The sequence below is a fragment of the Phalacrocorax aristotelis genome, chromosome 5 (assembly GCF_949628215.1).
Source record: "Phalacrocorax aristotelis chromosome 5, bGulAri2.1, whole genome shotgun sequence".
NCBI lineage: Eukaryota > Metazoa > Chordata > Aves > Suliformes > Phalacrocoracidae > Phalacrocorax > Phalacrocorax aristotelis.
In genome coordinates this window covers 19,813,481-19,827,070 of record NC_134280.1, presented here as the reverse complement: position 1 = coordinate 19,827,070, position 13,590 = coordinate 19,813,481, and the positions used below count along the sequence as shown (strand labels likewise).

The window sequence follows — 13,590 nt, the reverse complement described above, 5'->3', positions numbered from 1 at the left end:
TGAAAATGAGCTCATTAGAAAATGAGTTTCTATTTTACTGCAGTGGAAAGGCATCTTCTACCAATGTTGTCTGAGCCACAGCCTACGTGGATGCTCTTTGCTCAACGTATCTTTAAGAATTTCAGGTAAAACAGTACATGCTTACATAATCTGTCATACCATCAAAGAAAGCAACATCCACCGGAAAAACTGCAACTACTGCATACCCAGTGGCTGCGGATGTACCGCATCAGTTTCTTCTCTTTCTCCAGGCTTTCACAGCCTGGGCAGCAGAGGACAAAAGGTAAGAAAACCCTGCTGTACGTCCTTCTCCCATGCACCACACTGACCGTGTGTAGGGCAGAAGGCAGATCAGAACTACACTGCTGTTCTGAATGTCCGTGAAATACCATTGAAATGATCGCATTAGTGGGCTGCTCCAGGGGTGTCTGAAATGAAGATTCTCTGGTCATCTACTGTGCATCTTGTTCATGCTGTTTAGGGAAAGGAACAACACTGAAAGGCAGCATGCCGTTTTGGGGAGACAAAATGTAAAAATGTGTTTCGCTACAACATTTTTTTTTCTTACTGCATCTTTTCAGCACGGAACAATGACCAGCTGTTTCAAACATGGAGCTTGTTTTGAAAACTAGATTTAGAAATAGGCAGAATCTAATTTTGTGTTTCAAAAAAGTCAAAGAGTTAATGAAAAAATCTAGGAATAAATGCAATCTAACATTTAAATATACATCTGCAGTTTCTATTTTTATTACACAAAAAATTTCAAATTTTAATATTGAGGACTTTGATGAAGACATTTTACTTCCCTACTTGAAATTTCTTTTCATTCTGTCTCCCCAAAAATTACACCAAGTCAAGTCATTTGGGTTCCTAGGTGACACCACTTTGAATAGGAAGATACAATGAAGGAAAAGGTTGGGAGGCAGGGTCTTACCTTTGGGGAATCAGCTTCTAGAGTGATTAGGAAGGGGAGCTTATGGCAAAAATGTGATATAAAACAATTAAGTAGAAAATAGTTAAATTTAAAATTTGTGGAAATAGGAAAATCTCTCTTACAATCACACTGTGCTTGTATTTAGTGTTTTCTTATTCCTCTAACTCTGTAGTCCAGATGAAACATTGTTGCTTCATTTTACATTTGTCTGGACTAAAATTTAAGAGTATGTAACTGTTTTGAGTACAAGTCAAGTAGGCAGGAAAAGGAAAAGAAGTGATGCAATCTTAAAATTATTTTCACTCCAAATATTAGTAGATTGCATTCACAATACTGGGCTCTTCACATAGGTATTTCCAGGGCAGTGATGACCACTTCTTTTTCAAGAGGAAAGAACAAAAGCAAGCAGAACAAACACAACAGCTGTTGTGCAATATCCCGGTGTAGGTTGGCGGTTCATTACACAAGCATCAGGCATGCTCAACTTCATTTTCCACTGTAGCTTAACTAAGTAGCATGCAAATATTTGTCTTTTTTTTTTTTTTCAATATACACATGTAGTGAACTTGTGTTTTGAGCTCAGAACGTCATAACTGGACATAAATAAAAGGAAACCTCAAAAAATAAAACTGCAAGATGCTAGAAATCTTTCTAAACCCTAGCACAATATTCTAATATTGGTTTGACACCAATATATGAAGTATAATGTAGTAAAAAAAATTAAAACCTTTTAGAAGGAAAGCTTGACTCCTTGTCTTTTGCATTCTCCGAGGATATCAACAATGTCTTCCACACGGCAGTTTTTGCCATTTCATCAGAAATGTTTATCACAGATGGGTCATCTCTAGGCAAGAATAAAAGTAAATGCACAATAAAACAATGATCAATGAGTCTTTCTTACTTATTAAATCTATAGAAGTCCTTGAAAACCGATAGTGATGACAATAAGTGCAATATAAGTTAAGAAATTAGTTAAACTTCAAAAAACCTGAACAATGACTTAAGTATTATCTTAAAACATCTTAGCACTTTTTTTTCATTTTCCTCCTCCAACAGCAATTAATCACAGCAACATCAATAAAGTATCCTGTTTCGCTTCCAACTAACAGACAGAGAAAAATGAGGAACTGTGAAACTAAATATTGCCCAAGATCTCCCAGCACGCCTGTGGCATAGTTGGATTAAAGATGAATCCTAAGAGTTCCTGAAAGTATTTATGCTCTAAAACTCCACCTGCTTTTAAAACCATTTCAAAAGCAATCAAAAACCTTGACAAAGCCAAAGATTTAAGAGATCTAATAAAAATGCCCCAGTTAAACAAGGTAATCAGTAGCTTTTAAGCAGCACTTTGTAGCCATTATGCCCTTAGCTTTACCTGGACTGCTCCAAATATGTTTTTATACACTGAAGAATAATAAATTCTTAAATATTTTAAGGGCCTGCCTGTATATTTTTCCTGACCTCATGGTTTACGTATGGCTTGACATTCAGTAAGCCCTCAGTAAACTTGTTTTCACAGTGTTTTGGGGAACCACTTTATTGACCAATGCCTTGACTCCTTTTTAGCTGTAGGACTCTTACCCTTGGAGTACAGAAAGTCAGATATTATCCAGGCAACTCTACCTAAGTAAACACACTATAGATCAATAAAGATCACACTTCAAGATAAAGTAAGCTAAGTATTGCTAATATAAAACAGGACAGAAAGGTATGGACAAAAGAAGAAAAAAACAGGCCATTAGAAGTGTGATGAATCAAAAGTAAGAAATAGGCTGGGACTTTTCAGAGAAACAGACAGTTATTTGCCTTAGGAGACATTAGGGTAACCTTGCATTAAAATGTATGAGGCGGCCACTCTGAGATAGTGTTCCTATGAACTCCATGTTAATGCAGAGGTTACTATCAGCAGATGTTTCAGATCTTTATTATGAACTTTCTTTCTGAAAACTGTAAACGAGAGTCCTTACGGGCTGGCCACGTTCGTTATTACTACCTATAACACAGGTTTTCATGCTTAAGTTGTGCCAACCCTGCATTATGCCACATCTACCCTGGACAGCTCTTGATTCACTTACTATCTCACAGAGATACGATCTTAATGAGAATGTTTGAAAATGTAATACTGTAAGAATCTAGTTTTTCTGGCCTGTGTTCAAAACCTTTCCTGTCTCCCTGCTAGCATCAGGACGAAGGGTTTGACCTGCTCTACATCTTCCTTTTGTACTGTGCATGTCAGAAGCCAAGGTTCAGTCCTGATCAGTCCTGCCCAAGGGAAAACTTCAGCTGGTGTGTCCTCTTCCAAGTGACTGTGAGATCACGTGGAAAGACTAGAAAAGGACTGAGCTTGTTAAACGCTGCAGTACATAGTTCAGTTCACCTATCTGTACTCTACTACCAGACAAACGTCCTCCTGGCATTCAGTAAGCATTAAGAATAAAAACTGTGGCATGTTTATTTTATTTGTTTAATTTCAACTCACCTAAAAGAGGAAAGGTATATTTTACCTGTAATGTCCTTCTAGTGGTAACTGAACAGTCCCCTCCTCTTCCATTGCTAACATACTTTGCTCTTCCTAGAAGGAAGGAATTTAGATGTGAGACAGGATATGATGTGAAAAGTGAAATTTAGTTACTTTAATCCTTTTTCCCGTTTTCTTGTTTATTTGAAGTCATTAAAGATACTTTTCAACTCTCTTAATTTAAATATTTGACATTTAAAGCCCTCTATTTTAAAAGATGTATCTTCACTTAATGTTATTTTTCAATGCCAAATAGAGAAGACACTTTTGTAACAACAAAGAACTAAAAAAATTAGTAACACTGAGTGAGCAACTGTATGGTGAATTTTAAGTATCATGCATAACATGATACAGACATTGCATTGTTAACATGCAAACATTAGGGAAGCCAAATTTAACTTTGCACACACAGTTTTAATACTGATAAGGTTTTATTGGAGTGACGGGTAGTGAAACACGACACCAAAATCAGTTTTCACTCGAACAGAGAAGAGACTTCCGTAACAGGACGTGAGGAGAACTAGGCGACATATCTACCAGAAATCTTTTTGTCAAATATTACAAATTTAGAAAACCTGTCTTAGGGGGAGGGGAGAACAAAACACCACTCCTCAAGCACCATGTCCTGCTTGCAAGAACAAAGGAAAACAAGTTTCTGTCTGTCAGACATCAGCTCAAAGCTCCACGGGAGGATTCTCAAGGCTCGCACCCCTGTTAGGTTACAAAAACCACAGCCAGGAGGTTAATGTGCCTTCACATGAATGTAACGATTAAATCCTGCCCTGAACCGTTGCGCTGGGGGTGTAGGAGCATACCAGGCACCCAGAGACCGCCACATCTTTCTTCCCTTCATTAGATGGCTTTGTAACAGTTTACTCTGGTGCCTGTTTGAAAGTGTGAGCTGGCTCTCCCAGAAAGAGCTTACCAAACCCCCACATTCATCACACACACTGATAAATAGGTATTAGCTGGAGGAGCCAGTACAATATTCCAAAATAGTAGAACAACTATTTTAAAATACACAACATTTTTTTCTCCAGATAGGAGAAGTCACTTTGTTCATTCCTGCCTCAGAGACACTTAATTGATTAACATCGAAGTGGCTTCCAAAGGAGGTCTGGGAGAAGAAGGCACATATAATATCCACTATAAATGTACAAAGCCTTGGAAAAACATGGCCTAAAAGCATAAAAACAACTTAAGTGATGAAATTAGGAACCAATCAAGTAAGTTTCAGATCTCGTCAACTATATTTCTGAATAGTCTTGTGGGTAGAATACTGCTATTTTTAAAAGCCGTGTGATAGCAACTCTCCAATTAATTCCTTAGGCTACATGTCAGAAGTTTTATTACTAGTTAATTTTGTCATTTCCAGGCTTCACAGCTTCATAAGTTTTTGACAGTTGAACAGTCTTAATAATAGCTCCAAATATTTAGAAATGCCAAAATATGTAAAAATAACCTCTCAAAATAGACAGTGAATGAAATAAAGTAACACCAGTAGATTTTCCCAGGTTTGTTTTCTGATGACATCCTATCAAGCATGGGAAGGAAAGTGACATATAACCAAAACATAAGGATAACAAGGAATTCTTTCCAATAACCAGACCCACAAGAAGAGAGCTACCTTGGTGACTTTTGCTTACTCTGAATTGTGATGACAACAGATACTGTGATGAAACAACTCTCTGGTCTGCTTCGATTCAAGGGGGGAAACAATGACTCACATATTTTAATTTCAGCCTAGTAGTTTTACAAGCACATTCTAATAGCAAATAATCATCATGAAGTTCGTCACCTAGGTAAAACCTTTTCCCCAAAGTGTATTCAATGAAGGTATGGTTCAATGTGTCAAAGAAAGGAAAGTTACAGTTCTCCAGGTTACAGATGAGGCAGTGAGTTGTCAAAGGTCACGGAAGAATCCTGAAGGCAGGGAAATCTAGTTTTCATAGTTACACATTCAAAGTATTAGCTCACGTCCTATTTCTCCAAATAGACTTACCAATGGGAATGCTTACACACACCATTACACTGGTCTCAGATCACATCTAAGGGCATCCCTAAGCATAAATTGCTGATCTATCCATTCACATTGTCTAGTTTTTGCAATACTCTTGTAGCACCAAAACTTAGCATCTCACGGGTCTCGGGCTTTTGCAGAGGTCTTCAGGGCATCTTAAGAGGTCATATGTACAACTGTCCCCAGAGCACTCTTGCCTAGAAGTGACCACAGCCTGCCAAGACCACGTGGCATCATCTGCACCTTCACCTCCCACTGCAGCCACAGCCTCACACCATGCTACTATTCAAAAGTGCTGGCACAGGACACAGGACTCCCATTTAAAATAACCAGGCACCAACATATTCTACCTACTGCTCCTGCAGTTAGCATTTCTCCATCGAGACTTGTCCCTCATTTATTTGGGCCCAGTATTGATGTTCCCGAACAGGTGACATTGCTCAGGTGGCTGATAGCAGGGACAAAGGACAAAGACCTCCGTCCATTACACATAAAGTTACTTTATATTCCCACAGTTTCATATGATATTCAAAGAAGCAATTCACGAAGCAGCAGCTAGATGAAAATGCTATCAAACAGATGCAAAACTGCTTAGAAATCTACAATCAGAAAGATATGTGTTTCACTGTCAAAACACAGGAACATTCTGAGTGGAAATGTGTAAGAATCTGTCCTGTATCAAGTTTATAAGAATGATCTGAAATGCATATTCTTTGAAAGGAGACGAGGAGTCCAGATCTGAAACAGTCAAGTGGGTGGTAGTGCCACAGGCTGTAAGTAAAAGCCTGAGGATTTGGTTAACAGGGGTGAAGCAGCATCACTGATCTTTTCATTAGAAAGTGGAAGTAAATTGTTTCTGCAGTAGCAGAAGGAAAACGCTGGCCCAGAGTGTAATAGGGATACTGCACAGGGCTGTGACGCTGCTGAGCGGGGAGGGAACAGGGTGATTGCGTGTGACCTATGTATGGCTCTGCTGTAGCTGGGACACGCTATGCCCCTTCAGTTCTGCAGTGCTCTCCTCAGCATCTCCAGCAGGGACGAGGCCATTCCCAACACAGCATCGAATTGCACCAGGCATCTCAGGGTCTTCCTGCAGAGACAGGTTCATTCCTCCACAACATCTGAGTGGGTCTCAGGAGCAGTCCCAGCAGCACTGTACATACTATGTTATATGACAGTATGACAGCATAAGAATCTCTGTCTAACAGACATCCCCACCTAAGCCTGTTAGATTTTTAACCTTAGAAATAAAATATGAAAATATTACAGTTTGTATACTGTTAACAAATCTGCCTGTTGCATGGAAAATGCCTGATTGACAGAATTTTCTCTGATTGTCTAAGGGAAAAACTGATAAAGTGCTACACAGTGAAAAAAAACTGAAACCATGACCCACCTCTTTCTCAGCATCTTCCAGTTTCTTTTTCTTGCTCTCAGGCATCAAATCATCTAACCAACTGAGCTCCCGCTTAGTAAAAAAGAAATCCATGAGTTTTCGGACAAATACCAAAGCTAGGACCTGTAAAGACAATACAAAAAGTTAGGAAATTAAGCAAGTAAAACTAACTATTGCTTGTGGAGGAATACTTTCAAAAGTGACCACAGTTTCCAGCTACAATTTTATCCTTTAATTTGGACAGGCTAACAGCAGGTCAGTAGGTATCTTCTTATTTTCAGTTAGTGAAATAATCAGACAAACAATCACTTAAACAACAGAACAGATTTTTCTTTTCTTTCCAGCAAGACACATTGCTATCAGTAAAGTTCCTCAGTGGAATGAACAATCTTCCTTAATGAGTGAATGTTTGTTCTGTAAAATGATTAAGCACTACTCCTTAAATAAAAATATCAAATTTTAAATTTTTTTCTTAAGAGTTTTCCCCAAGAGAATACACAGTTGGGCTATCCACAAATATAAACAGAGTGGAACCGGGACTCAAACTAAAGGTTATATGTAGAATTTTTCCTTCCTTCAGTATGAATCGTCCTTGAACACTGAATCAAAGCAATATTGTAATTACCTGTCCACAATTTTTTTCTTCAATAATAATTATCCACAAGTGAAAAGGGATATTCAGAGGAAATAAAAAATATTTCATACCATCATAGGAAAGACAATGGCAGCTCTTGAAACCTTTATAATCCACAGAAGCACAAGACAACTCAGCTGAATTACAGTGAAGAGATGGACCTTTCTGAGAGGAACATGCCTCAGATAAATAAAATCTGGCTGATGCTTTGCAGGCATCCAGAATAACTTTATCCTGTCAAAAAGCTGAAAGAGAAATTTTAAAATGTTTGCATCAAAATGAGCTGTAGGATCATCTATGCTGACGTTCACACAGTGCCTAAGAGATCCTGAATATCCTAAGAGCCTAGCTTGTTATTCTACAGGTAAAAACTGTGCAGAAGTTCAGGAGGACAAAAAACAGACTACCTCAGTTACAGTCATGAGCCATGAATCTGTACTAGTCCAACAGTGGTAAAGGACTCGTCTTCTCTCCGGTTCAGCCACCAGAGTAAGAATGAAAACTGCATTTTTTAAGTAGAGTTTAATTGTTTGGTTAGTCATGCTTCTTAAGTTCAATTCTAATGCGCGTGTCTCCCTAGGTATTTCTACTGCCGATGTGCTGAGATGTTGGATTCTGCTGAATTACATTCTGTATAGTCACACACCAGGGAACATCCTGCTCATAACTGCATAACATGTTATACGCACAGAAAATAGTTACTTTAAAGTAGTACTGCTAAGATTTCAAGTCAAGAACTCTTAAAGTTAGGCAAAGACAGACTTAAAAGTATATGTGAATCAACTGTGAATCAAACTGCGCGGAAGCTGGTTGATCCTGTTGGGCATACGCACTATCACACTGCCTTTCTAATACATTCTAAACTTCTGTTTTTCAACAACTGAGCTCTGCTTTCTTTAGCACAGAAAAAGCTGATCATGAGGGATCTCCTCAGTCTTTTATCTCCTGTGGATGAAACTCCTTTTTTTCCCCCCCCCAGTATATTTCACCAGACACTTTATCCCAGTCTGTTGTCTTTTCCCTATTGCACTTTCTTCACAAAACCTGGCGGGGGGGGAAGGCCAGCCAGAAAGCCAACTGCCACGCCGTTAGGAATGCACACGAGAGGTTCTTGTTTTTCAGACCTATTTGGCTCCATGCTGACCCAAGACTTGGTGTGAGCTGCTATAGCACAGTGTTGCACCATTTCTTCCTGTACAGATGAGCCTTGCTTTATTCACACAGTCTTCAGGAACTTCAAGTTTCAGGAATTTTTACTGAGCATGTGCAAACTGCATTTTTAAAGGCTTATCATTTGGCCAGATTTGAGCAGATTTCTTTTTCACAGAAACAGCAAAAGGCACATCCTCCCACAAAAGCCATCTTATCAAATCTCAATTCCTTGTCCCAGCTTGGGGGAGGGAGAAAGGGAGGGGGGTGCTATCACTTTTCCAAGTAAAGATAACCAGATTTTAGCATGCCTTAAAAACACTCCTCAATAGTGTACTTTCTCATACCCTTGTTCTGAGAAACAGCTGAACCATATTAAGTTGAAATTATCTAAACCTCAGTAAAAGCCAAACTACACTTCTTAGAATATCAACCCAAATGGTTAAGAGCTAGGCAAAGTTATAAAAGAAGAGTCTCTGAATAGAAAACACCAGTCAAGAAACAAGAGATGTTGCCAACTTTGCCTATAAATTATAGAGGTAAAAAAAGCAAGCCATTTTTAACTCGCAATCAAAAATTTAAATATAATGAAAGAAATAATCAGGCGTTTTCTTTGCTCTTTGCATTTGACAACCTTTTGCACAGTGTAACTGAACAGGTTGTTCTTTCTCAATTGTTTTGGAAGGTGTATGAATTCCTCAACTTTTGGTAACAACCAAAGGCATAATTGAAAATTTGAGTGCTTGTGTCAGATGGGCTAAAAGATTTGACACTGTAACATTTAATGCTGCAGTCATCCAGGAGGAATGGTACACAGGCTACCATTACCAACCCTGACCTCAGTGCTGGAGTGCCTAGCTTCTGCTGGGGCTCCTACGTAAAGCCACTGCTGGAATGGTGCCCTTCCACTAAACTTGCCCTTCATCCCTGAGGCCAGAAATTAAGTAGCATGGGACTTGCAACGGTTCCACTTCCCTGCCTGGGGCATTTATTTGCACAGGTAATGTCTTTAAGATCTCACCTCTGTTAGTTTTAGGGCAAGTTAGCCAAAAGCCTCATACAGGCAAAGCTCAAGATCAAGCGTACCACTACAAAGGCACTGACTTGGGAGCTGAAAAGGCAGCAGGCAAGTGAACGGGGAGGCAGGGGAGGCAGGGGAAGAGATCCTGACAGTTACTCAGTTTTTAGGTTCAGCCAAAATTCCCTTGATAACAAGGGAGAACAGAAAAATCAGCACCTAAAAAGTAGCAAATTGGAGCACAATACCTAAAGGGAATACTCTATTTAGAGGTAATCTATTTTCCTCTTTAAGTGAGTCACTTTCAAGAATTTGAGGTTGGCAACATTCCTTTAAGATTATACACAAAAGATAATAATATAATAAGAATAGCTACATGTTTTATAGAAAGCATCAACAGTAACACACTCTTCATAAATCCATTTTACCTGAATTCCCTTTAGAGACGAAGCACCCATGTAAAGAAACACTCCGTAAAGTACTGGCATAGGAATAAACTGTACAGCAAGCAGAGAAAGGGAAGAGCATATTAAATACCATTTAACAAATTTAAATGCTTCTAGAAAGACATTCTAAACAGTTGAAATTCAAAGTGCCATATGCCTGCATTAATCAGACAAGTTGTAAATTCAGAGTCACTCAATTACAAATTAATAATGTTTCTCAGAGTATAAAGCAAAATAAGAAGCTGGCTCTATAGTTTTATTTTCGTCTCACAGCCAGTTATTACAGTATACTTTATTCACTATTAATAAAATTAACAGAACTGTATGAAAAATGATAGTGTTTGATACATACTTAAATTCTTTACTTAGAAGACTGCTCAGGAGAGCATCTGAATAGGAAAGCTATAATCCTCAGAAAAATGTTCTAAGGCACACACAAAAGACTTCATACTGCTAAAAGAAATGTTCTGTGCTGTAAGCATTCAAAAATGGGTGAATGACTTTTATGGAATGATTTTGTAAGAGACTATTTCAAATGTTCAGGCTCTCGGTATACAGTGCGTAGGTAAAGGAACATTGCCACTAAATACACAAAACACATATCTGTGTGCTTTCAAAGTGAAGGTTTTATGACATACTTAATAAAATACTACTGGGAAGCACAAGTTCTAAGGGTTTATTGCCTTCGCTGTGACAACATCCAAGTCTAAATTCCAGTCTTACTGAAACCAATGGCAAAATTCTCACTCTCACAGAGGCCAGATAATTTTAAAAACTCGAAGTATTATGCATATAGATAGTGTTATAGATGGTATTATATATACATATTATTGCACATAATGCATATATATACATAGAATGCATAATAACAGTTGGACTTGTGATCTTAAAGATCTTTTCCAACCTAAAAGATTCCATGATTCTACACAACTAGGCACCCAGTTTCAGGACGATGGTGAGCTGTGTTGAGTATGCAGGCACTGTGAGAGAATTTTTATGTTCATTGCCAAGAAATGAACCATACTTCTCTTGCAACTGTGAAAATATTTTTAAGTTATCCAGAAATTGCAAAATGTTTTACATTTTCTAAAATTTACTTATTGGTATAATTTAGCAAGACTGTTTCATGATAGTTTGTCATGGGCCCAAAGTATAGACAAAGGGTGAGTCTTCATATACTACAGGTCAATAGCAGAACTTCCTTTGACTTCAGTGAGGGAAGATTTCATTACAAGGTTCTTGTTTTAAAAATGTTAGATGTCCCTAGCCGTTTTATTATGCAAAATTAGAATTCTACTTTAGATCATCATTGTGTAACATTATGCTAGTTAGTAATGTGCCTGGAAAGGGCACTCATTAAATAATACAGTAACCACAGTGAAATATTCAGTGCAGTGCAGTATTCTTCAGCTTTTCCTTACTTCATCAAATTACCTTCAGGATACTTGTCAAAAAGACAGATGAGCCCATAAGGATAAAAATCATGAGCCCTGTGACTCTTTGCTCCCGGATTCCAAGAAATTTTGGCTGTTCCCCCGGAGCGGAGCACTCTGATTCCAGTTTTAAGCTATTCACATGGGAAATAGAGAGGACAGTGGCTGCAACAAACCACGGCAATCCCATAATAGAGCACACTCCAAGCATGACGGCCACCATGAGGAGGTCAAGATGGTATCCACATCCTTTCTGTTAAAAAAAAGTAATGACAGCAAGACAATACAAAATGACATCTGAATTAAGGAGAACCCTCCTGGGAGACATTCCTAATGAACCGTTAGAGACAATTTAAAAATGTGTGGCTTGTAGGAAAAAGACAGCATTCTTCCATGGGTTACCCAGGTTGGGTCAGTAGTGATGGCAAACTGGTTATCTATGGGGAATTCCTACTAGTTCACAAGAAATGCTTAATGCTACTAGACTCATGCCAGTTACGAGTTAAGTGTACATACCATAAATCCACTTTACAATGGGCACTAAATACTTTCCTGCTTATGAAAGAGACACTAGCAAGACAATGAAGAATAACTACATTTTCTCTTTTAATAAATCTCTTCCATGGATCTCGGTAAGCAGAACATCCAGCTGCACTGCCAACTTTTCCACTGCACTAATCTTAATAGACCCTCCATCCATCCTTACACAGGAGCTGGAAAAAAAATGTATTTTGATTCTTGCCTACACAAAAATTCTTTCATTACATTTGCAAAGTCAGTTTATGCTACAATGGGCCATAAAACCACATTGATCCTTTTAAAGTTTTTATAGATGGTAAGCATGTGACAGTTACTAAGTACTCACTAACGTACTTTCATCTTGTCTAAGAACAGATAGCTAGAAATTAAGATAAATTAAACTATAATTAAGCTATACATTAAATTAAACTATAAAATAATATTCATCATTAGATACTATTTTACTGGCTTCCCTATTCAATACTTAGAAGTGGTATCATAAACACTCCTATGAGAAGTCAGTACAAAACCTTTGGTTTTGGATCATCTCTGTAGTAGTCAAACACCCCGTAAATTTACCAACAGAAGGATGTTGCTTTGCTTTTGTAGTACTAGGGAAAACTTTTCGGTCAAATCTTAGATACATTTAAAAACCTGCAAGTACAATCTGCACTTGAAAATGACCAATGATCTGCATCAAGCTTGGTTGTATTCACATCTGTTGCCATAGCTGAGAGGGATTTTTTTTTTTTCAACTTTAGTAAATATCCAGGACCACCACGCAGCTGCAAGCAGGAGCTCAGGCTATTTTCCTTTAAAAAGTCAGGTAGGTAGTTATCTCCACAAAATTTTGCAATATGGCAACAAATCCAATGTCATGGTCTGATGAAACAGTGATGTTCATGCAAACAACGTGAGTATGTTGAACCATAATTTTGCCTGTAAACCCATGCAAATGCCTTTTGACATAAAAAAAGTAACTAAACTAAACTTGGAAGGGTTTGCTACAGAGACTGCCAAAAGCTGAAATGTGCACTATTCAGAATTTGCTATGGGAAGTATAAAAAAAGAGGGGAAAACGAGTTGGAAGCAAACAAATCATTTCTTTCTGAAGACAACTTTTACTTCTAAAATGGGAAGCGTCTGGGTTTATGAAAATGTAAGCCACATATCGAAATGAAAATGCCATCTTATTTGCTTACATTATTTAAAAAGGGGAATTCATATAAAGTAAAGAAAATGAAAAGAATCAACTCTAGCAACCTTCCTTCACTCCCCAAAAGTGCTTATGAGTCTTATCTCCAAGACACATCTTGAGAAACTCAGAGATGTGTCAAACACAGATATTAGTTACATGCACAATGCACTCAAAGAAAGAGTTTAATTCTAAATCCTAACAGAGACACCTTTTTTTACCTTCTGACACATTTATGAGGAATGTATCTGCTAATGCATACAGAATCCGAGAGCATTTCCTCACATTCATACATGATCTGAGGAACCTGACATATGGGAAGAAAAGG

General features: G+C 38.0%; 1 protein-coding gene across 7 annotated transcripts in view; it reads right to left on the bottom strand.

Annotated features, from left to right (window-relative positions):
- SLC4A10 (solute carrier family 4 member 10) overlaps nt 1-13,590 on the bottom strand; it is a 168,492-nt gene that overhangs the window by 5,226 nt on the left and 149,676 nt on the right. For 6 of the 7 annotated variants that reach the window (XM_075093306.1, XM_075093307.1, XM_075093304.1 and 3 more), the window contains 6 exons: nt 11,550-11,801; nt 10,098-10,166; nt 7,574-7,747; nt 6,869-6,991; nt 3,439-3,506; nt 1,662-1,778 (listed from right to left, as the gene is read on the bottom strand). In XM_075093306.1, coding sequence (XP_074949407.1) covers nt 1,662-1,778; nt 3,439-3,506; nt 6,869-6,991; nt 7,574-7,747; nt 10,098-10,166; nt 11,550-11,801 — 803 coding nt within the window. Of the gene's footprint in view, nt 1-934; nt 974-1,661; nt 1,779-3,438; nt 3,507-6,868; nt 6,992-7,573; nt 7,748-10,097; nt 10,167-11,549; nt 11,802-13,590 lie in introns of all 7 variants that reach the window. The other variant, XR_012660610.1, reaches the window with a different exon arrangement.